Raw genomic sequence first — 20302 nt, 5'->3', positions numbered from 1 at the left:
TCTCCGAAGTCATGCACTCTCGTGTTGCTATGGCGTCTCATCTCTCACACAAAGATAACGCGGCGTTCCCTGGACTCTTTTACACAGGACACACGAGTTGCTAACAACGCAATGAAGTGTGTCAAGTGCCTTCTAATCTCCTAGTAAGCCGTTATGCGCTACGGTTTTACGTGATTGAATTCTCTACACTTGACTATCTTTCGACGCATATAGGACTAGCACGGATACAATCTGACCATGGTTTTTCATGTAGTCGCCTACACAGCTACCAATAGTCATGAAGAGGAATAGTTGCGATGATACCAGATCTGGGTCATCATCTCGCGTAGAACTGCATGGTCTTCTGAGCTGCGGCGCTCGCAGCAGCGCGGTAATTTGCGCAATATGCCCTCAGTTGGCCGATAATCTGATTTGGTATACTCACAACGAGTGAAGACAAGTATGTCTCAACTTGATCCATGAGCCTCAAGTCATTTGACCTTGGGGCTTTGAGGGGATTGCGAATGATAATAGACGAAAGTGTTGTCAATGCGACAATGGGATAATGGATGAGGATCCTTGCAAACTGATTTCAGCTGCCGCCCAATATGAACACCCCTGGGTCTGCACTGATACATACCCGACAAAGGACATATGCCCTTCCGGCATATATTTTAGCAGCCTGATTGAGGCCCGCGCAGCATTGGCGCATAGAGTTTCGGATTCAAAAACTCTTGCAGTGTAGGGTGGGGGAGCCGAGCTGCTGAGTTCTTCATACTTCCTGAGTAGATCCTCAGATGTTCGAAGCCCTCGGCTCGCGATTAATCGGTACATTGCAATAAGACAATTGAAATAGGAATAGTGCAGGTAGAGTAGCGTCACCGATATTGATGACTGGGACACACTGACCAAGCCGTGTAATTCTGGTCGACATTCTGGAGGCAGGTCTTCTCTCCAGTTCCGAAGCATTCTATCTAAAGTCCCGATGGAAGTCATTACCTCGGACAACGGTCTATTCTTTGCTGCAACCGAGTATAGTTCTTTGTAGAGTTGACCTTTGATAGTTGCGAGCTGACAGTTTGCCCTGAAAGCGTCAAACTTCCCCTGCTTAGAAGTTGACGACGATATTTGACCATCATCCATTGGTGTTGCCGTGGGTAAGTCAATACTCATATCCTCGTCGCTTTGCGTGGGAGGTCTTCCAAAGCGAATGGAAATCCTGGATTTAATTAGAGCTGGCCATTCACAGAAAATAACGGGGCCTTATACTCCCTATCCAGCCAATACGCAATCCAAAGTATTCTTCTTCGATGTTGCATATCTTCGGAGGATAGTGTAATGTCCTCGTTCAACCTCCCAAGACCGATTTGTTCACTCATACGTATAGCAGCAGCAGCTAGAAAACAGCAAGGCTCAGCAGACATGGTTCCCAAAAAGAAAATCGACTGCCTAGCTCGTCAGTTTAGTGTCCGACTGGTAGTATCTGGTGAATACTTACCATTCCTAGGAGCGCCTGGATAGACCACAGATCTGGCTGACCGAGACAAAGATCATGGAAGGTGCCAAGTGCATTTTTTATGAAGAGCCAGCTCCTCTGATGCTCCGAGTGCGCAACAGTCCTATCTTTAACACGAAATGCGATCCCCAAAGCGAACACAACATTGACACTAGCCCAACAAGAAGGAACTCGAAGGGCGTTGTTCAGGTTATCTCCATCGAAAAGAGAGGTAAGCTTCGCCTGCTCAAATAGAGGACACAGGCAGTTGAAGTTCTCTAAGTATTGATACAGGAGCGATGCCGCCTCCTTTTTCGATGGAAGCCGGCAGAAAGCCTTTCGGAAGTCATCATTCAATATTCCAAACGAGGTCGCATTGCTATGGATCCCGGACGATATCCTAGGGGTTATGCCGGCCTTTTGGCTCATCCACTGCAGGCCTTCACGCGATAGAACCGGAATGTCTGAGATACTAGTCAGCTGAGAGGCTTGGGGGGTTCAAAGTGCCATCAAGCTCACTCCTATCAGTTGAGCCACCCGTTATACACCTTGGAATTAGAACGCCGCCAAAGTCATTAGGGAAAGGGCTCTTATTCACTTCATGGTTTTGGGCCACGTCGTCTTCTCGATCCATAACTGAAGAAGGGGAAGTGCGTGGCACTCCCGAGTCCTCGAGGGTATGCTCGGGACACGGCTCACAACGCCATGGACCTTCTTCCACTATGTTTTCAGACCCGGGAATAGAAAGTGATGAAGATGAATGTGGCTTGTCAAACACTGCTGGTTGCCGCGGAGACTGCACGCTTCCCTCCCTGTCTAAGTCCAACCCCAGTTCCAGTAAGTGGGCCTCTAGACGCCCTATGTTAGTCTCCAATCGATTGAGCATCATAAGGCTGCAGTCAGACGCTCTCATCAGTAATCACGCATACTCTGGATTTATATATTAAGCGCAAGGGCGGCACAGTACTTCTTCATGTTTCTTTGGCGCCTAGACAACTTTGGATCATTTGCAGCCTTCAGTCTTCTGTTCGGATGCTCTACTTCATGGCTGCTGGTATTTCGCAATACCTCAGATCGGCGTGGATTGCTTTTCTACCCAAAGAATGTCAGCGCTCGCCATTTGGTTCAGAGTACAGTACCCACTTGCTTTCTCTGCTGACTTCTCGAGCATCGCCTTCCCTGAGCTCCTGAATCAATAACACCCCGCACCAGGGAGGATGGGCCCTGGCCCGGCTGAGAGCGGGGTCCGGCATCGCTGTTGCTCGTCGTCGCCATTGCTGCGTTTGTTTGAGGTGCCAACGAGTGTTTTGCGACGGGCGTTCTCGACGGCAGTGTGAGCTGTGCTCTGAGCAGTTTGATGGAGGGTTAGCTCTCGATAGCAATCTCCAAGACCATATCTATACGCACAGAGCTGGTAGGTCGTAACGGACAGGTCACGTTGGCAACCTTACGATTCTTGAACATCACTTAGAATGATTGGACATAGACGTGTCCACTTGATACGGCATGTGGTCCGTTCTCCAGGTCTTCTGCGGGCAAACTGAGGACTCATAGTCGAAGGTTGACAAAAGGCCCCGACCAGGTCCATTATTGCTCGGAGGAATTGCGATCCGGGGGGCCGTGTGAAGGCCAAGAGACAACACTGGTCTGGAGGGGAGGAGACGCTAGACAGCCTAGGCTTCGGATGCTCGGATGACTTTTGTCGACCTACAACATCTCATGATCTTGTCCATGCATGGACAACAAGGTACTGCCCAGCATTTGGACTTGATTGCAAATTAGGCATTGCGTTCCTCCTTGGCATCGGTGTTTCAAACGATCCATGCATTTTCTTTCGGATAGGCAAAAAGCGGCCATGAGAGTGTGCCCGATAGAGCCGGATTATGCCTTGCAACCACCCTGGAAAATGGGAATGGCCGGCTACATTTGATGAATGTCTTTATTATTGTCAAGGTACGGCCTCCAACAATTTTCCAGATCCCTCTCGGCTTCTCGGGACTGGAATGAAAGTTCATCAAGATCTCACTACTAAAGAAGGGTCAGATCTAATAGCTTCGTGCGGTCATTCGTTGTAATACGGTTAAGGCCACCATGCCCGTTGTGCGAACCATTGTCCTCACAAGGGTCATTTTGATAATCCAGCCTCGGTGCTGAAAAGGCCTTCGGGGTCCCGGAAGCTTTTCCAAATAATTATGCCTTGCTGCATCGGGTGCTCATACTGCCGGCAGTACAGTGTCTCCAATCGGAACCGAGACTCTCAATATTCATGCTTGATGTCTCCGGCCCGGATCTCGAGATATGACAGCCAATCTGCTAAGTGCTAGCAGGGTCTCGCCTTGCGTCATCCTGCTCACACTGCTCACAGATTAAAAGCCAGGCATGGACGTCAATTACTTATACCGAAGGGTTGTTCAGTCTTCGCTCATAGATCGGGACTCTTTGCACACTGTGGGCATTAATCTTTCCTTTTGAGCAAGCACAGGTCATAAAAACGACAGTTCCTTGCCTTACTACGTTGACGACTAGATTGACTGCGAGCAATCGAGGTCAGACTTCAGGATTTGCTTCTGATGAACTCTCGCCTTGGCAGTGTCGAGCAAACATGTCGTTTCTCGGATCCATCTCACCAAACCTACCGCGATCTCAGTCGGTTGTCAGTCACAATCTACCACAAGCGCATAGCCTCGACGTGAACGACGAAATATATCACAATCGTTCCACCACCGCGCAACCAGGCGCTTCCGAGAAGGACAAAAGCGAAGATGGAGAAACGCTGCACGAAAATGAGCCTGACAGGGAAGCTCGCGTGACATTACTGGCTCGACAAATGTCTCGTCAATCTACTAGACTGACGGCAAAGAGCACTCTCGAGAACCCATTCTTTCTTGATGACCCTGACTCTACTCTGAACCCCAACAGTCCAAACTTCCGAGTTCGTGATTGGATGAAAATGCTATTAGAGATCCGGTCTCGCGACCCAGAGAGATATCCTGATCGCACAGCCGGTGTTGCTTTTAAGAATCTTAGCGTGCATGGCTTCGGCTCCCCAACTGATTATCAAAAAGACGTCATGAATGTGCTGCTTGAAATTGGGACAATAGCTCGCAGACTGGCTGGGATAAAGATGCCAAAGATACAGATTCTCCGGGATTTCGAGGGATTGGTTAGAAGTGGTGAAATGCTTGTTGTCCTGGGAAGGCCTGGAAGCGGATGTTCCACCTTTCTCAAGACTATTGCTGGTGAGATGAATGGCATCCAAGTTTCAGATGACGCAGTATTGAATTACCAAGGTCAGCCTCCTTCAACATCGGGATCAATAGCGGTTTTACGAATTCGCTTCTAACAGCTTTCTTCTAGGTATTTCTTCCAAGAATATGCAAAACTCGTTCCGAGGCGAAGCTATCTATACAGCGGAGCACGACATTCATTTTCCCCAGCTCTCAGTAGGGGATACTCTTATGTTTTCTGCCCTCGCAAGAGCACCGCGCAACCGCTTGGAGGGAGTGAGTCAAAAGCAATATGCTGAGCATATGAGGGATGTAGTGATGGCTATGCTTGGTCTCTCACATACCATTAATACCCGTGTTGGAAATGACTTCATTCGTGGAGTTAGTGGTGGTGAAAGAAAGCGGGTTAGTATCGCAGAGGCTACCCTAAGTCAAGCGCCGCTTCAATGCTGGGATAACAGCACGAGAGGACTTGATAGCGCCAATGCTTTGGAGTTTTGCAAAAATCTGGCTATTATGAGCAAGTATACCGGCTCTACTGCTTGCGTGGCAATCTATCAAGCGTCCCAGAGCGCTTACGATGTCTTCGACAAGGTCACTGTTCTCTACGAAGGGAGACAGATCTATTTCGGTAACACCAAAGACGCAAAAAATTTCTTTGTTGATATGGGTTTCGAGTGCCCTGAGCGTCAAACGACAGCAGACTTTCTGACATCGCTCACTAGTCCAGCGGAACGCCTGGTACGCCCTGGATTTGAAGGCCGTGTCCCTCGCACGCCCGACGAATTCGCAGCTGCGTGGAAGAGAAGTGAGGACCGTGCTAAGCTTATGGCGGAAATTGAAGAATATGAACGACAGTATCCCATTGGGGGTCCATCTTACGATGCCTTCGTGGATGCACGCAAGGCCATGCAATCGAAGCGCCAGCGCGTGACCTCTCCATACACCATCTCAATATGGCAGCAAGTCTCCTTATGTGTTGTTCGTGGATTTCAGCGTCTCCGTGGTGATTTCAGTCTCACGGCGACTGCTTTAATTGGCAACTTCATCATGGCATTAATTATTGGATCTGTCTTCTTCGATCTCCCTGACGATACGTCCAGTTTTTACTACCGGGGTGCTCTTCTCTTCTTTGCCGTGCTGTTGAATGCCTTCTCGAGTGCCTTAGAGATTTTGACGCTCTATTCGCAACGGCCAATAGTGGAAAAGCAATCAAGATACGCATTCTATCATCCTTTTGCTGAAGCAGTCGCATCAATGTTATGCGATACTCCATACAAACTGATCAATTCATTCACATTCAACGTCCCCTTATACTTGATGACAAACCTGCGTCGCGATGCTGCGGCCTTTTTCACATTTTGGATATTTTCGGTGGTCACCACATTTACGATGTCCATGATATTCCGCACTATTGCTTCTACCTCCCGTTCGCTGTCCCAAGCCCTCGTGCCTGCAGCTATACTAATATTGGGGATGGTAATCTATACGGGCTTTACTATCCCTACTCGAAATATGCTCGGCTGGTCTCGTTGGATGAACTATATCAACCCTATCGCCTACTCGTTCGAAAGCTTTATGGTCAACGAATTCGACGGTCGGCAATTCGAATGTGTGTCCATCATTCCCAGTGGGGATGAATACAACAATGTGTCTATGCAGTACCGCATCTGCTCAACAGTTGGAGCAGAGTCGGGGTCAAGAATTGTGGACGGCGGACAATATGTGGAACTAAGCTATCAATATACCAAAAGTCACCTATGGAGGAATATGGGGATTCTGATTGGCTTTATGGTATTCTTTGCTTTCACCTATCTTCTTGGCACTGAATATATCTCCGAGCAAAAGGCCAAAGGCGAGGTTTTACTCTTCCGCCGCGGTCGTCAGCCAGACCTGTCAACATCTGAGGCCGATCCCGAGAACCCTATACAACCTAGTAATGCCCCAAAGACCGAAGAATCGACGCCACAGACTACAGCTAGGATTCAAAGGCAAACAGCAATTTTTCATTGGGAAGATGTCTGCTATGACATCAAGATCAAAGGCCAGCCAAGAAGGATCCTCGACAATGTTGACGGTTGGGTCAAACCCGGCACCTGCACCGCGCTAATGGGTGTTTCTGGAGCAGGAAAGACAACGTTGCTAGATGTTCTGGCCACAAGGGTCACTATGGGTGTTGTCTCGGGATCAATGCTTGTTGATGGGCGATTGCGCGATCAATCATTTCAACGGAAGACCGGGTATGTGCAGCAACAGGATCTACACTTGGCCACTTCTACTGTCCGGGAAGCTCTCCGCTTCAGTGCAATACTACGACAACCCGCACACCTGAGTCGACAGGAAAAACTTGATTATGTTGAAGAAGTTATTAAGCTCCTGGGAATGGAAGCCTATGCGGACGCAATTGTGGGCGTTCCTGGGGAAGGCTTGAACGTTGAGCAGCGAAAACGTTTGACAATCGGGGTAGAGCTTGCAGCAAAACCTCAGCTTCTGTTGTTCCTGGACGAGCCTACTTCTGGTCTTGATAGCCAGACGTCATGGTCTATCTTAGACTTAATTGATACCTTGACTCAGCACGGACAAGCGATACTTTGCACCATTCACCAACCTTCAGCTATGTTGTTCCAAAGATTCGACCGACTTCTCTTATTAGCATCTGGAGGGAAAACAATCTATTTTGGAGAAATTGGACCCAATTCCTCGACACTCTCGAACTATTTTGTACGCAATGGCTCTCACGAATTGCCCCCTGGGGACAACCCGGCAGAATGGATGTTGGAAGTTATCGGAGCAGCCCCAGGCTCTCACACTGAGATTGACTGGGTGAAGACCTGGCGAGAATCCCCAGAATACGCCAAAGTCAAGGAGCATCTTGCAGAATTGAGAGCCACATTTTCAGCCAAACCTGTGGACTCGTCTGATCCAAGCGCCCTGAGTGAGTTTGCTGCCCCATTTTCTGTCCAACTTTGGGAGTGCCTTGTCCGTGTGTTCGCTCAATACTACCGCACCCCAACCTATATCTGGTCTAAAGCGGCGCTCTGTGCCCTCACAGCGCTGTATATTGGGTTTTCGTTCTTCGACGCCCCGACCTCTATCCAAGGCCTTCAGAATCAGATGTTCAGTGTGTTCATGTTGATGACGATATTCGGTAACTTGGTGCAGCAGATCATGCCCAACTTCGTCACTCAACGCTCCTTATACGAAGCACGTGAACGTCCATCAAAAGCATATTCCTGGAAGGCATTTATGGCAGCTAATATTATAGTTGAACTTCCCTGGAACTCGCTCATGGCAGCCCTTATCTTCTTCTGCTGGTACTACCCAATTGGGTTATACAATAATGCAAAGCCAACAGATGCAGTAACAGAGCGCGGCGGTCTAATGTTCTTGCTTATCTGGACATTCTTGCTCTTTACATCCACATTCGCGCACATGATCATTGCAGGCATCGAGCTTGCAGAGACCGGTGGCAATGTCGCCCAATTGTTATTCTCCCTGTGTCTAATCTTCTGCGGCGTGCTCTCTACTCCCGATGCCATGCCTGGGTTTTGGATTTTCATGTATCGTGTCTCACCCTTCACATACCTTGTCTCGGCAATGCTTTCAACAGGCCTGTCAGGGACGGATGTTGAGTGTGAACCTGTCGAGTATCTCACCTTTGCTCCACCGGACAACCAGACATGTGGAGATTATATGCAGGCCTACATTGATGAGGTTCAAAGCGGCTATCTCCTGGATCCGAGCGCAACTTCCCAGTGCTCGTTTTGCTCCATGGACAAAACGGACACATTTCTCTTGTCGGTCGCTAGTACGTTTGATGAGGCTTGGAGGAATTTTGGTCTCATGTGGGCTTATATTTTGTTCAATATCGTCGGCGCTGTGTTTATCTATTGGCTCGCTCGTGTGCCCAAGGGCAAGAAGATGGCTGGGACGGCATGAGGGAAAGCTTTCGACAATATTTTCGGCCCCTCAAAACACTATTCCCTCCTTACAACATTCCCTGCTTGTTTTCTTTTCTTCTTTTTTTTTTTTTTTTTTGAGCTTCTTACTGCGGTTTGCGCTAATCCGCGTCTTTTCATTCTAATCCTACCTTATACACGCCGTCTACGCTTACCAAGTCCTGCAAATCAGTTTGCGTCTTACTGATGATATCGCATAGACTATCTCTATTTGTAGTATATGTGAATAGAACAGTCCTGCCAATCTTACGTTTGGATTCTCAACTACATGAAAGAGAGATAAGTGCTCCTCCTTCAGGACTGCCCGAAGGTAATATGTACGCCAGTTGAGGCGACGATTACGTGGATATGAGCCGCACTCCTTCAGGGACCTGAGCAATACCCTGAGATTCCTGCCTCAATCCTGGCAGATAGCATAAAATTAACCGTCTTAGTGTCTACTTAGAACTGCATGCCTTGCTGAGGTTCTCTTTACCCATATCAACAGTGAGGAAACGACCAAGCATATCACCGTCCATGACAAGATTTTTATTAATCAAGAATGAAGGCACGGCACCGACCGATACACCAGGAAGGTTGATTTGGGAATCGCAGCCCTAGACACCTTAGATCTCAGGCGCAAATGCGGAGCTTCACCGCCCAGTCATTTACTCGGACCGCCCGGCAGAATAATATAAGAGATATTTTTTTTTGCGGCTTGTCGATGGAGATCTTTCTTCGTTACAAAGTTTACCAATCCTGAGTCATTGGATTAGATTTCTTTCATATGAAGTTTTAAATTAGCTTCCTCACGGAGGGAAAAGATATATACAAGAGCACTGACGAATACGACGCAACAACTTTCAGAAAATCGCTTAGTCCTACGTTACAAAATGGCCGAGAAGAAGCGCAAGCTCGAGAATCCCCCGGAGGATGCCGCCGCTACCGAACCCGAGGGCAAAAAGGCCAAGCGTGAGTCTAAGAAGGAAGGGAAGAAAGATAAGAAGGATAAGAAGGATAAGAAGGATAAGAAGGATAAGAAGCGCAAGGAGCAGGGTGTTGATGTTGTCAGCATTGAGGATAAGGAGACTGAAGTGAAAGAGAAGAAGGAAAAGAAAGACAAGAAGGACAAGGGAGAGAAGAAAGAAAAGAAGGTGAGGAAGCAGAAGGAGAAGAAAAGCAAGGATGGAGTGGCCGACGAGGAAGAGCAACCCACCGCGAAGGCGAACGGTGCCGAGCCAGAGCCAGAAATCAGCAAGGATGCCCCAGACGCAATGGACATTGACGGCGAAGCAGAGGTAAAGAAGGAGACATCGGGAAAAGAAAAAAAGAAGAAGGGGAAAAATGCGAAAAAGGCGAAGAGTCAGGAGGAACAAGAGCAGACCGGAGAGCAGGGAAATCCCCAATCAGAAGAGAAAGAGAAGGCCGAACAAGGGTCGAAACAGACCGTCGCCCCAAAGCAGAAGGCCGCTCGATTCATCGTCTTCGTCGGTAAGAACGAAATATTCGCCTGCCCAACACAACTACATATATTTGCTAACTTGCGCCCTCTTTCCTGTAGGGAATCTCCCTTACTCTGCCAACACCGAGTCCCTAAAAGCGCACTTCGAAAAGATACAACCGATTTCCGTGCGAGTGGCGACGCAGCCAGACAAGCCCACCAAATGCCGTGGTTTCGGATTCGTCGAGTTCGACAACTACGATCGGATGAAGACCTGTCTGAAGCTCTATCATCACTCCTCGTTCGATGACGGGAAATACCCTCCCCGCCGGATCAATGTTGAATTGACGTAAGTCCATGTTTACTTTGCATCTTGCCACACCTTTCCAAAGTTCATTGACAAACAACGCATACTAGTGCTGGCGGCGGTGGTAAATCTGAGCACCGAAAGGCCAAGATTGAATATAAGAACCAGAAGCTTGCGGAGGAGAGGAAGCGCCAGGCTAAGGAGACAAAGACGGAAAAGGTGAATAAGGCCAAGGCTGAGGAGAAACCGAATGATGACTACGCGAATATTCATCCGAGTAGGAGACCTCGCATGGCCTGATAGAGGGAAAGCCCTTACGGGTATTCGGATGACCTTTAAAAGCATCTTCAGAGTTGGAGTCATGTTTCTTTGTCGCTTCCAGCAAGCTTAAGCAGATACCCTGAATTTGTCCGGATAGAATTCAATTGGGAATTTTAGCATCTCCGTGACCTAAGCACGAGAGTGTAGCTTGTAGGGCACGCAGAAATCCACTTTTATGTTCAGCCTCTATGCACCGTTTTATAGACTGATATGGAGCGTTCGTCACATGATACAGATTATCGTCCCAAGAGCTGAGTATGGTGCAATTGCCGGAATATACATAGCTACAGCTCTCCGACATGGTCATTTGCGACACGCATACGCTGGACTATAGTCACAGCGAAGTCCCATATCTTCCGCGTCAAAACGAAGAGCGGTACCTCGGGTTCGTTCTCGCGGGTCAAGTGTAGCTGCAAAAGAAGCGAAGACATGCTGACAAAACTAGCAACTGATACGACGAGGAGCGAGGCAGCAGTTTCACGCTTGATCGTCGCGTGATTTTGCGTAGCATGATAAAGAAACGTCAAAGTCTACAAGAAGTCAGCAATTCAGTAGTAGAAGGTTGTACGATTTGATTCTCACAGTTGTAATTGAGATCCATGCTGGTAACAAAAGACGAGGATCAGAGGATGCGCCAGAGAGATAAAGAACCCAAGAAGTCATATATGCAATCAAGCCGTTCGTTGTAAGAAGACGGATAACAACAGCCGGTGGGGTATAATTCAACAGCCTGAAATGAGATAAGCAGTGAGAACAAGTCTCCTTAAGCAAGAAAACAGCGTAAATGCAAATGACGTACCAACGAGACATCATACAATCAGCAAAAAAATATGAAAGATATGCAGATGCACAGCACTATAAGTGTCAGTTAACCAACAGCGATTGGACGTTTACCCCTGCCCTCAAAGAGACCTGGGGCTAAACGCGAAGAACTGTGTCACATACCCACATAATAGCCAGCGCTACCTCCGTCACCCGAAACCTTCTCTCAACGTCCCAATTTTGGCTAACACTGCCGACAATCGCCGCCGCCCATCCCTCATGTCCCATGCCAGGTCGAATACGAAGAAGTTCCGCCAGAAAAGTGAAGGCACATCGGAGCCCCCACCAAGCCGCTGGGGCGGTACTCATAGCACGGCAAACGAGCAAAGGCACCCACCACTTCCGGTCAACTCCCAAGATGACTGCAACCCGTGGATGTAGGGCTGAGGGGATCGTATGGCCGGCGTCATTGCTGGTGGATGTATGGGACGTAGAAGCCGGGGAGGGCGGCGCGGCGGCCGCCGAGTCGGAAGAAGCCACTTCTTTGTCTCTGAGCCCGAACTGTGGAATGGCAATGGAGGGGAAATAGGACGTAGGCGAAACTAGGCTAGACGCTGAACGGGCATTTATTAAGTCAGGCTCAGGAGACGATCCGCGGCGGGGAGAGAAGGGCGGAGGAGCAACATCATCACGGCGAGGAGCCAGCCTTAAATATACGGCATATGTAGCCGTTAGACAGTCTACTCAAAATCAAAGTTGAGAGAACGATGTGATGGGAATGTGGTCCGAGATTGGGAAACTCCGGCGCCGGCCCCTAAACTGTTCAATGCTCGTTTGCTTCCCTCGAGAAACAGATGTTGTTTGTTGATTATCCCGCAAGCGATCAAGAATGCTGAGAAGAATAGCACAAGAATAGCGAGTTTTGACGGTGTCAACGCAGATCGACAACGCCTTAGGAAAGCGTGCGAGGTAAAGAGAGGATCTAACCTTGCGGACAATATCAAGTCCCTCACTTTGGATAGTCACGTGAGTTTGCTATCGCTCCGCCAAAAAATCGTAGCAACATTTCACAAGTTCGAACATCCAGTCGTCTCAGAGCTCAGTCTTACAATGGCGTCCTCTATTTCGAACGCTCCGCTGCTCTCAGCGGCTCGAACGCGTAGCGCTATCCTCTCGTCGTATCCGCCAGCCGCTTCCTCGCAATGCCGACAGTTCTCACTCTCTTCCCAACGCAACCGCGAACTGCGAGGCATGCCACAAACTTTGTCGGTAAAGCAGCCCGCACAACCCAGTATGAGAGTCAGAGGGCAGGGCATGTCACGGGCCGATCTGCCCCAGGATATTGGACTGCTACCGGGAACTTTCATAAAGCCGTTGTGGCGGGATATGCCGTCCATCTTTCAACAACCGAAGGAGCGCTTACATTATGAATGGCTGTGGCTGAAGTCATGGTTCCAAAACTTCCTAGGGTGGGTGTCGCATTGTTCCTCTGCGTCTGCTTTGAATGATTGGAGTCTAGCTAACTAGCTATAGGCTCGTGGTCTACAGCAAGACGGATGGTAGAGGGCTCCCGCTACGATTGAAGGAAAGACGGCAAGTAGCTCGCGAAATGCACCAACGGATGTACTCTGCATTCGCTAAGTGAGCATTCCTTGTCCCTATATATCTCGTGTATCAATTGCTAACCAACTCTGCTTGCAGGGGAGATTCCGCTACACTGCGCAACATCTGCTGCACCGGCCTCGCAAATAACCTTATTGGTCGAATTGAAGCCCGCCGCAAAGGCGAGAAAGTAACCTGGTCTCTGGACAAGTACATCCGCTCCCCGTCAACCTGGTTCACTGGTATGCGTGTCGTCTCCGACCGCGCTACTCAAATTCCCGAGCTTCCCGATTCCGGCGTGCGCCAGGTTGTCCTCCGCATCACAAGTCGCCAGTCGACAGGCAAGGTCAAGCCGCAAGCACCAGGAGCCGCCGTTTCGGCCGAGAACGCCGTCAAGCAGCAGGACTGCACAGAATACATCGTTCTTCAAAAACTCCGATGGATGGGTGAAGAGGAGAGTTGGCGCATTTGGGGTCATGCCACCCCAACATCTGTCGACGATCTCAGCAGTCCTTTCTTTGCCACCGGAATGTCATTCGCCGACCGTTATGAGGCGATGAAAGATGCAGCAATGGGATTGAGGAAGTAATCTTGCTAGGCCTGTTTTCCCGCCTCATGGCTTCTGTACAGAGAAGCCGCTTCCGGCCCAGCCCGAGACCTTTACATTGACATATAATATTGCCCTGCCCTACTCCAATGCGACATAGGACTATTTATATGAACATATGTTTCCTGGGTATCTGGGACATAACGGACTTCGAAACATTGTTTTAAATCCAATCCATCGGCGTTCTACTCCGGCCTTCGTGGCTGGCCTACTTGATAGTTTTACGAGCGTTTTGTCATGGCGTCTCATATTGTACTATTATACTCCGCTTTCCAGAAATGTGCCTTTCAACTCTTGTACTTATCTACTGTGCTCTTGAACCTCAATCACAAAATTGAAGATATACCATATGAAGGAGGATTCTTTCGCGTGTCACATAAACATTAGGCAATAACGCGTCAAAAGATAGGTAGTACGTACAATACAATAGCAGGTAGAACGCTACTGAACAGAGCCGGAAGAATAGGACCAGATATACAACTAGCGGCGTTAGAACAAGGTACCAACCAAAAGTATTCATAATGAATGAAACCAGCCTCGCATGTTCGCAGGAATGGTCCCTTATGTTTAATAATGCACGCAGTTTGTCTAGTCGTCGTCAAATATCTGGAACGTGTTCTCGAGTATGGTTTCGATGACGCGTACTTGCCAGCCGGCATCTGCGATGTTGCCGCCTGAGCTTGCACCCATCAAAGTCGGTCTAAGTGCAATTAGCGGTATACTGAGTTTATACTTGTGCAAGGACATACCCAAAACAAATTGCGATGTTGCCTGCGTTCATGCGGTTTTGAGTGTAATGTTCTTGGACTTTGTTCAGGTGCTATACTGAATTAGCAAGACCCAAGCGGAAATGAAGGCTTAAAATGCAGGCTCACCAAAATCAAAGCTCTTAACGTAGCGTAGTGGGCGTCCGGGAGACCATTGATAATTGCGTGAAGCGAATCCCGTCGTTGTATGTCATCGTCAATCCCTGGGTGAATATGTCAGCATTAGACATTGATTAGACGTCATTCGAGAACTTACGGGCTGCGTCAATGAAGCTGGAATACGCCTGTGACGTGAACAATGGATCTGGCAGATCTCTAAAAAACTGTTTCAGGAGACCTGCAACGCTGTTCACATCATGGTTAAAACTCTCTGGGTTGGTGAAGTCGACTTGGGACGAGTCTGCCATAAAAAGAATGAGTAGCCCTCCAGCAGATAGCTTGGGGGCACTTACCATTGTCGAATAAAGCCTTCATCTGGCTAATGTGAGTAGCACTTCCAGAGAGCCGGTAGATACCCTCGACATCGAGCCCGAACAACTCCACTGCTTGGAAGCACTGATACACAATCATCGGAACAGCCGTCCCATCACGAGCGTACAGCTCATTTAACGAGACTCCAAAGACAGGCTTCAGCGGAGGAAGGTTCAAGTTTGGTGAATAGCCACTTCCCGGGGCTGGATATGGTTCTTTTGGCGCCGGAGGCAGCGGTTGGTTCAAGGGCTGCGGCTCAGGAGGAGGTACTGACGCAGTTGGGTACGGCGGCTGGAAGGGTGGTGGCGCAAACGAATCTGGATTTTGAGGGTACGGGGCTGACTGAGGGCTCTCTAGTGGGCCTGATGTTGGTATTTGGATCGGGATTTGAGGAGCTTGGGTGGAAGTAGGTGGCTGATAGACGGGTTGAGGAACTACAACAGACTGCCGCTTCGTCTGTGTACTCTGAGGACTAGAAACAGGTGGTGCAGTTGGTCCTCCTAGTGTCTGCAGAAGGTTAAGCAAGAGAAACAGATCAGAAGACGTCATAACTCACAGGATGGCGATGGTATTGAATTTGCTCGGAGGTCACGGCGCCAGGATTAAACTCATGGCTTAGAATGTAATCATGGTAATCTTTCTGGTTGTCAATTTGCTGGATTACTTCCCGGAGACTCTTGGGAGCAGCGGCACCCTCCCCTGGTTCTTTTAATGGACTGATGGATAAGCCCTGCCCTAGCAGCAGCTTCTCATTGAACGTTCCTAGGAACACAGTCAGCAGTTGCGGCAAGTATGGCATCAAAATAGCGCACCGAACTTCTGCATCTGCAGAGCAAGTCCCGAGTCGCACTCAGAGATCAATTGCTGAATGTTGTGTACAGCCTGAGGCCGATGGGTCGAGATCAGCTCTTGTCGAGCCGTCTGGGCGGCTTGAACCTTGGCCTTGTAGTCCGAGTCTGCACTTTGAACTTTGCGTAACAAGTCTTCCTCCTGCTGGGCAACAGATTTAGTACCCTTGAAGCCGAACTTTCCGCCTGCTTTCTCTCCTGTCTTTACCCGGTCATACTGCTCTGCCAAAGTGTCATATTTGGACTTGGCTTTCTCGGCCAAAGCTTCCGCCTCCAGCACTCGCTTCTCCGCACTCAACCCTTCATGTTTCCATTGCTTCCGCCCTCGCTCAATGTTCCCAGCGAGTTCATTGAGATTATCGGCCATTTGCTGCAAAGACGCGGCGAACTGAAGCCCGTGATCAGCCATGCGGTCATGAAACCCATTGATCTCAACACAGCCATAGCTATAGGTGCCTTGGCGATTTTCGGATTTGTGTGCCGCATCGTACAGAGCCCGCGATACTTTTCTCAAGCCTTGAGCATGCTCTTCTTCCAAAATTGATCTCTTTTTCAAAAATGATGCAAAGTCCTATATAGGGCATTTTGTCCGTTAGCGCATACGTGCATTGACAAGTTCTTGTGTTATTGAATTGTATTTACTCACCCTTGCGGAGGCAATGCTCTGCTTCAACCTGGTCAGGAGAGTTGCTACGCCGATCTATGTGGCTGCTGGTCAGTGGAATGTCCGCGCACGCAACCAGATCTCCGCGCAGTTTCTCCTTACGTCTGAATAGATCACTTTATCCAAACGGGCTTTCAACTCTTCTGAAACAACAGGGCCCCCCGCGCGAACTTCCGGGCCTGAAGCAGAAGGGGCACCAGATCCAGCGCTTAAGGGTGGCACTCCTTGATCCCCGGAAGATGGGGTATTGGGCGCGGGGCCATCGTGGAGAGTGGCATCCGCCATGTGTACAATTGGCGGTAGAAATTAATAGAGAGTGGAACAATTAACTTCCCAGAAAAAAAAAAGAGAGCGCGCACGACTCAAGCGGAAAAAGAAACACAGCTGGTCGAACAATAATGAGGAAGCCTAGGCAAGCGCCCGTACTATGCGGTCACCAGCTTATCCCCGGGTGGGGCGGAATGAGGCGTTCAGCTGGATTAGGCCTAGTGTGAGGCTTGGTCAGGCACGGCCGCACAAGTAACGTGATTACAGAGTGGGCTGACCACGGTCCCAGCCTCAATTTAAAGTACTAACTCGGTATGAATATGCAGAGTTTATCAGGAAGTCTTTGGCATTCAGGTTGCTTTACCAAGTGATTATTGAGATTAAATAAAGGTCTTTCATCTATGTCCGAAGAGAAATTGGTCGTAAGCTGGCGAGGGCCTATAGACCTGATGAGTCAGCAGCCCTGCAAGTGCCGAGATTCGCGCCTGTGACGGGGACCACCTTTTCTTCTCCGATTTGCGGCACCTGCACCAAGTTCCTGGCTGCTGCATTCTCCATATCGCATGTGTTCATACGCCCCTCGGTTCCTTTCCGGCGATTACTGAGTTCTGATTTATACCGATGGACCTCGAGTACCGGGGTATACTGGCACAGAATGGATACCCTCCGCATGCGAGCCTGACGGCACCTCCCGGCTCCCCTAGCGACCTTCGGAACAACCCTAGACTTCCGCGCCCACTGACGGGCTTTGACTTCTCAGTCAGGCCTTCGGAGCCCGGAGACATGGAGAAGACCCCGCCTGTTACGGGGAAGCGGCGGGGCGGGTGTCGGAAGGCGTGTAACGAGTGTAAACAGCAAAAGGTATGTTCATCGCCAAACCCACCTCGGAGTACTTGGTTGATCGCATATGCAATGATGGGTCGCAAGCAACAAACAAACTAGTAGACCCGGGAATGCGCACTACCCCATCCCTGTCCACCGGCACAGTAAACATCTGGCTAAACGCACCGTGCTAAAACTGTCATAGCTGCGATGTGATATTGTTCAGACACCCGCGGACGCCTGCTCGCGTTGTCGACGGCTTAACATAGAATGCAAGGTCGAGCCGTCCTTCAAGCGCATCTCAAAGAGAAAGTAAGAATGCCTTTGCCAAAAGTGTAACACATTACGCCGTCCCTAACTAATGCCGCCAGGCGCAATGCTGAGATGGAGCGCGAGATTGCGGCTCTCCGCCAGCGGCTTTCTAGCGACGGCAGCCATGCCCATGCTCCTGAGAATAGAGCCAGTACCAAGATGTCCCAGTCCCCTGAGGGCATCTGCTATGGCCCTGATACTGCGAATGTAAGTCGAGGGCGGACTCTGTCTGCTAAGCTGGAACCGCAGACATTAGCCACACCCTTGACTATGCACAGCGAAGGGTCCATGCTGTCTCAGGACGACGGTGTCTGGAGACTGGAAGATGTCTCCCTGTCCAGGCAAAGGGTAGCTAGGCTGTTTGACCAGTATGTTGTCCCCCCATAGATTTCTCCACTAAGATATACTGGATGCTCATGGAGTCCAGATTCTTCAAATATTATCACCCGTTTCTCCCTCTTCTAAACCCCCTGAAACCCCCTGAAGAGTACCTTCGCCGTTGTCCGCTTCAAGCATGGACAATAATTTGCGTTGCCAGCCGACGCGCCCCTTCAGAGCCAGGACTTCTCAGCGCACTATCAGGGCCATTCAGTAGATTATTATGGTCCACAATAACCAGCGTACCGCAAGATTACCGTGTTGTCAAGGCCTTATGTCTTCTTTGCACTTGGCCGCTCCCTACCACCAGCCAGAGGACGGACGCTACGTTCATGCTTTGCGGATTGATGATGCAAATTTCCATGCAGCTTGGGCTTCATCGTCCTGTTCAAGCTGAAGAATTCACCACATTCCGGATGGAAGGTCATGGAGAAGCCGTAAAGGATCGGCTGCAGACATGGGTGATATGCAATATTGTAGCACAAAAGTGAGTGGACTCGAAAATGCGGACGTACTTGACTCACTTTCCTGTCAGTGTCGCCACGGGATATGGGCAACCCCCAGGAACGATCTACGATTGGGCGCTTGAACCTGCATCTCTTCGGGATGCTGATTATCATCCTTCGGAGGATCTACGAACACGCTTACTTATTGAGAAGTTCTGTGATCGAGTAACAAAATCTCTCTACAGTAGTAGACCAGACCCTGCAGAGTTCATTAGTTCCGAAAAGCTTTTGATCGCGCAGCTTTTGGAAAATGAGCTCCGTGAAATGGAGCTTGGGTTCGGCAGGGATATTTCCTGTACGGCTTCACCTTATCTACACTTTTCGTTCTCTTTTCGCTAACTTGTCCGGGCAGCCATAAATATGATTCATCTGCGAGCAGCGGAACTACATTTACGGTACTTTGTGTTCTTAGGCTCTAATGCTCGAAGTGATGATTTGACGAAGCTTTTTATCGCTACCACATCGTTCCTCGGTCGAGTACTAGATCTCGAAACCTCCCCGGGGGAGCTCATTGGGCATGCAACGAATTACATTCTTCAGATGATCGTTTCAGCAGCTTTTGCTCTCATGAAATTATTGAAAAGCGACTTCCGACGACACATTGACTTTGAACACGGAAAATTATTATTCAATGGGGCAATCTCAGCCCTAAGGAGGATCAGTGTGATGGATCACGACCGGCCTGTTCGACTTGCAGATATTCTAGCCCAAATGTGGAACGCCGGTACTCCTGAGGATGCCGAGGAAGATACATTGCTCCTCAAGGTGCGATGCCGCATGAGCATGAGCCACGTTTACGACACAGTTTGGCGCTGGCGGCATCGTTTCCGGCCCTTGAAGAGCACCGAAGATACACAGGCCGCGGCTTCTAATCCGAACGTCTCGGCGGCAATTCCTCGGCAATCAGACGGGTCCCTAGAGGATCCTGATTTGATGTATTCGCCAAACTTCGACCAGGAAGGGGCATTCTTCAATGAAGCAGGATTCTCTGAAGTATTCGACTCCCTCAACTGGGTCTTTGATGGGTTCCCTGATACATTTACGGCCCCACCAGCTATATAGTAGCTCGATTGTTTTCTCTATATAAAAGTATCTTGTTGCAAGGTTGGATGCAACAATGGTTTGGACCTATTAGGTTATTTAGTTAAGATACCATTAGAGCTGCTTTCCGCAAAGACTGAGCGCTGTGAGGGTTGAAATTTGGACTAGGTGATCAAAGCTTTACGAGTGTGGATCAGGAACCCCGCATGTTTTCGACATGAGCATTGACGGTCCACGTTCAGAATTTCACTACTAATTACTACCAATCAATCTGGCGGCTGGAGACTAGAGACCGACAGTGGCAAGAACACACGAAAGCGAACTGAGCGGCCAACAGATGAGTGGCAGCCGCGGAATGGCTTGCGCATTCCAAGTCCTTCGCCAGATCTCGGCTCGAGTGGCTGTCTGGCTGTTACAAGTATCGTAGAGGATAAGGATTCATCACCAAAATCACATTTAAAACTTAACGAGCCTAGAAACCCAGGATAGATGAACCGCGGTTGGGCCAGGTATGGTTCAGGAGGTCTTTAACAAATTCACCCATTGA

General features: G+C 49.3%; 8 protein-coding genes across 8 annotated transcripts; 4 read left to right on the top strand and 4 right to left on the bottom strand.

Annotated features, from left to right (window-relative positions):
- Nucleotides 1-43: 43 nt before the first annotated feature.
- Nucleotides 44-2016, bottom strand: BDW70DRAFT_139182 (fungal specific transcription factor domain-containing protein). The gene is made up of 4 exons (XM_073737343.1): nucleotides 1478-2016; nucleotides 1249-1424; nucleotides 620-1198; nucleotides 44-557 (listed from the first exon to the last, which is right to left on the bottom strand). The coding sequence occupies exons 1-4, from the start codon at nucleotides 1901-1903 to the stop codon at nucleotides 317-319; spliced, it is 1422 nt and encodes a 473-aa protein (XP_073594616.1). The 5' UTR covers nucleotides 1904-2016; the 3' UTR covers nucleotides 44-316.
- On the bottom strand, nucleotides 1837-3048 carry BDW70DRAFT_76288 (uncharacterized protein). Its single transcript, XM_073744791.1, has 6 exons — nucleotides 2882-3048; nucleotides 2618-2819; nucleotides 2442-2566; nucleotides 2073-2367; nucleotides 1994-2022; nucleotides 1837-1938 (listed from the first exon to the last, which is right to left on the bottom strand). Exons 2-5 carry the CDS (start codon nucleotides 2747-2749, stop codon nucleotides 1999-2001), a joined length of 576 nt encoding a protein of 191 aa, XP_073594615.1. The 5' UTR covers nucleotides 2750-2819; nucleotides 2882-3048; the 3' UTR covers nucleotides 1837-1938; nucleotides 1994-1998.
- Nucleotides 3049-3842: 794 nt separating this feature from the next.
- On the top strand, nucleotides 3843-8723 carry BDW70DRAFT_76312 (pleiotropic drug resistance family ABC transporter). Its single transcript, XM_073744792.1, has 2 exons — nucleotides 3843-4764; nucleotides 4832-8723. Exons 1-2 carry the CDS (start codon nucleotides 4077-4079, stop codon nucleotides 8638-8640), a joined length of 4497 nt encoding a protein of 1498 aa, XP_073594614.1. The 5' UTR covers nucleotides 3843-4076; the 3' UTR covers nucleotides 8641-8723.
- Nucleotides 8724-9532: 809 nt separating this feature from the next.
- Nucleotides 9533-10687, top strand: BDW70DRAFT_161314 (RNA-binding protein; the record flags this gene model as incomplete). Its single annotated transcript, XM_073740961.1, has 3 exons — nucleotides 9533-10130; nucleotides 10201-10429; nucleotides 10498-10687. 3 exons carry the CDS (start codon nucleotides 9533-9535, stop codon nucleotides 10685-10687), a joined length of 1017 nt encoding a protein of 338 aa, XP_073594613.1.
- A 184-nt stretch (nucleotides 10688-10871) lies between these two features.
- BDW70DRAFT_76233 (N-glycosylation protein-domain-containing protein) lies at nucleotides 10872-12209 on the bottom strand. The gene is made up of 4 exons (XM_073744790.1): nucleotides 11654-12209; nucleotides 11508-11563; nucleotides 11291-11438; nucleotides 10872-11238 (listed from the first exon to the last, which is right to left on the bottom strand). The coding sequence occupies exons 1-4, from the start codon at nucleotides 11837-11839 to the stop codon at nucleotides 10993-10995; spliced, it is 636 nt and encodes a 211-aa protein (XP_073594612.1). The 5' UTR covers nucleotides 11840-12209; the 3' UTR covers nucleotides 10872-10992.
- A 111-nt stretch (nucleotides 12210-12320) lies between these two features.
- BDW70DRAFT_76332 (uncharacterized protein) lies at nucleotides 12321-13954 on the top strand. Its single transcript, XM_073744793.1, has 3 exons — nucleotides 12321-12939; nucleotides 13004-13111; nucleotides 13172-13954. Exons 1-3 carry the CDS (start codon nucleotides 12581-12583, stop codon nucleotides 13659-13661), a joined length of 957 nt encoding a protein of 318 aa, XP_073594611.1. The 5' UTR covers nucleotides 12321-12580; the 3' UTR covers nucleotides 13662-13954.
- Nucleotides 13955-14132: 178 nt separating this feature from the next.
- Nucleotides 14133-16805, bottom strand: rgd1 (putative Rho GTPase activator (Rgd1)). The gene is made up of 9 exons (XM_073744794.1): nucleotides 16532-16805; nucleotides 16412-16465; nucleotides 15730-16336; nucleotides 15474-15679; nucleotides 14899-15424; nucleotides 14703-14846; nucleotides 14555-14649; nucleotides 14429-14499; nucleotides 14133-14379 (listed from the first exon to the last, which is right to left on the bottom strand). Exons 1-9 carry the CDS (start codon nucleotides 16712-16714, stop codon nucleotides 14268-14270), a joined length of 1998 nt encoding a protein of 665 aa, XP_073594610.1. The 5' UTR covers nucleotides 16715-16805; the 3' UTR covers nucleotides 14133-14267.
- Nucleotides 16806-17043: 238 nt separating this feature from the next.
- BDW70DRAFT_139148 (transcription factor domain-containing protein) lies at nucleotides 17044-20281 on the top strand. Its single transcript, XM_073737342.1, has 6 exons — nucleotides 17044-17557; nucleotides 17724-17830; nucleotides 17890-18198; nucleotides 18258-18695; nucleotides 18744-19009; nucleotides 19067-20281. Exons 1-6 carry the CDS (start codon nucleotides 17318-17320, stop codon nucleotides 19774-19776), a joined length of 2070 nt encoding a protein of 689 aa, XP_073594609.1. The 5' UTR covers nucleotides 17044-17317; the 3' UTR covers nucleotides 19777-20281.
- The last annotated feature ends 21 nt before the right edge of the window (nucleotides 20282-20302 follow it).

Source organism: Aspergillus foveolatus (assembly GCF_047715535.1).
Source record: "Aspergillus foveolatus strain CBS 279.81 unplaced genomic scaffold BDW70scaffold_35, whole genome shotgun sequence".
NCBI classification, from domain to species: domain Eukaryota; kingdom Fungi; phylum Ascomycota; class Eurotiomycetes; order Eurotiales; family Aspergillaceae; genus Aspergillus; species Aspergillus foveolatus.
This window is presented reverse-complemented; position numbering and strand designations above follow the sequence as displayed.

What these genes read in the sequence shown, in the direction of transcription:
- BDW70DRAFT_139182 (XM_073737343.1), bottom strand. Translation starts at nt 1,903, where the DNA reads ATGAGCCAAAAGGCCGGCATAACCCCTAGGATATCGTCCGGGATCCAT. An exon ending in TCCAGGCGCTCCTAGGAATG is followed by an intron (nt 1,425 to 1,477) that starts GTAAGTATTCAC and finishes CGAGCTAGGCAG; the next exon opens with TCGATTTTCTTTTTGGGAAC. An exon ending in GGGCATATGTCCTTTGTCGG is followed by an intron (nt 558 to 619) that starts GTATGTATCAGT and finishes TCAGTTTGCAAG; the next exon opens with GATCCTCATCCATTATCCCA.
- BDW70DRAFT_76312 (XM_073744792.1), top strand. Translation starts at nt 4,077, where the DNA reads ATGTCGTTTCTCGGATCCATCTCACCAAACCTACCGCGATCTCAGTCG. An exon ending in CGCAGTATTGAATTACCAAG is followed by an intron (nt 4,765 to 4,831) that starts GTCAGCCTCCTT and finishes GCTTTCTTCTAG; the next exon opens with GTATTTCTTCCAAGAATATG.
- rgd1 (XM_073744794.1), bottom strand. Translation starts at nt 16,714, where the DNA reads ATGGCGGATGCCACTCTCCACGATGGCCCCGCGCCCAATACCCCATCT. An exon ending in ATAAAGTGATCTATTCAGAC is followed by an intron (nt 16,466 to 16,531) that starts GTAAGGAGAAAC and finishes GCAGCCACATAG; the next exon opens with ATCGGCGTAGCAACTCTCCT. An exon ending in TCTGCAGATGCAGAAGTTCG is followed by an intron (nt 15,680 to 15,729) that starts GTGCGCTATTTT and finishes CTGTGTTCCTAG; the next exon opens with GAACGTTCAATGAGAAGCTG.
- BDW70DRAFT_76288 (XM_073744791.1), bottom strand. Translation starts at nt 2,749, where the DNA reads ATGGCGACGACGAGCAACAGCGATGCCGGACCCCGCTCTCAGCCGGGC. An exon ending in CGCCAAAGAAACATGAAGAA is followed by an intron (nt 2,368 to 2,441) that starts GTACTGTGCCGC and finishes GTCTGACTGCAG; the next exon opens with CCTTATGATGCTCAATCGAT. An exon ending in ACGTGGCCCAAAACCATGAA is followed by an intron (nt 2,023 to 2,072) that starts GTGAATAAGAGC and finishes TCTAATTCCAAG; the next exon opens with GTGTATAACGGGTGGCTCAA.
- BDW70DRAFT_76233 (XM_073744790.1), bottom strand. Translation starts at nt 11,839, where the DNA reads ATGAGTACCGCCCCAGCGGCTTGGTGGGGGCTCCGATGTGCCTTCACT. An exon ending in TAGCGCTGGCTATTATGTGG is followed by an intron (nt 11,564 to 11,653) that starts GTATGTGACACA and finishes TGACACTTATAG; the next exon opens with TGCTGTGCATCTGCATATCT. An exon ending in CATGGATCTCAATTACAACT is followed by an intron (nt 11,239 to 11,290) that starts GTGAGAATCAAA and finishes GACTTCTTGTAG; the next exon opens with ACTTTGACGTTTCTTTATCA.
- BDW70DRAFT_76332 (XM_073744793.1), top strand. Translation starts at nt 12,581, where the DNA reads ATGGCGTCCTCTATTTCGAACGCTCCGCTGCTCTCAGCGGCTCGAACG. An exon ending in TGGTTCCAAAACTTCCTAGG is followed by an intron (nt 12,940 to 13,003) that starts GTGGGTGTCGCA and finishes AACTAGCTATAG; the next exon opens with GCTCGTGGTCTACAGCAAGA. An exon ending in ATGTACTCTGCATTCGCTAA is followed by an intron (nt 13,112 to 13,171) that starts GTGAGCATTCCT and finishes CTCTGCTTGCAG; the next exon opens with GGGAGATTCCGCTACACTGC.
- BDW70DRAFT_139148 (XM_073737342.1), top strand. Translation starts at nt 17,318, where the DNA reads ATGGACCTCGAGTACCGGGGTATACTGGCACAGAATGGATACCCTCCG. An exon ending in ACGAGTGTAAACAGCAAAAG is followed by an intron (nt 17,558 to 17,723) that starts GTATGTTCATCG and finishes AAACTGTCATAG; the next exon opens with CTGCGATGTGATATTGTTCA. An exon ending in AAGCGCATCTCAAAGAGAAA is followed by an intron (nt 17,831 to 17,889) that starts GTAAGAATGCCT and finishes TAATGCCGCCAG; the next exon opens with GCGCAATGCTGAGATGGAGC.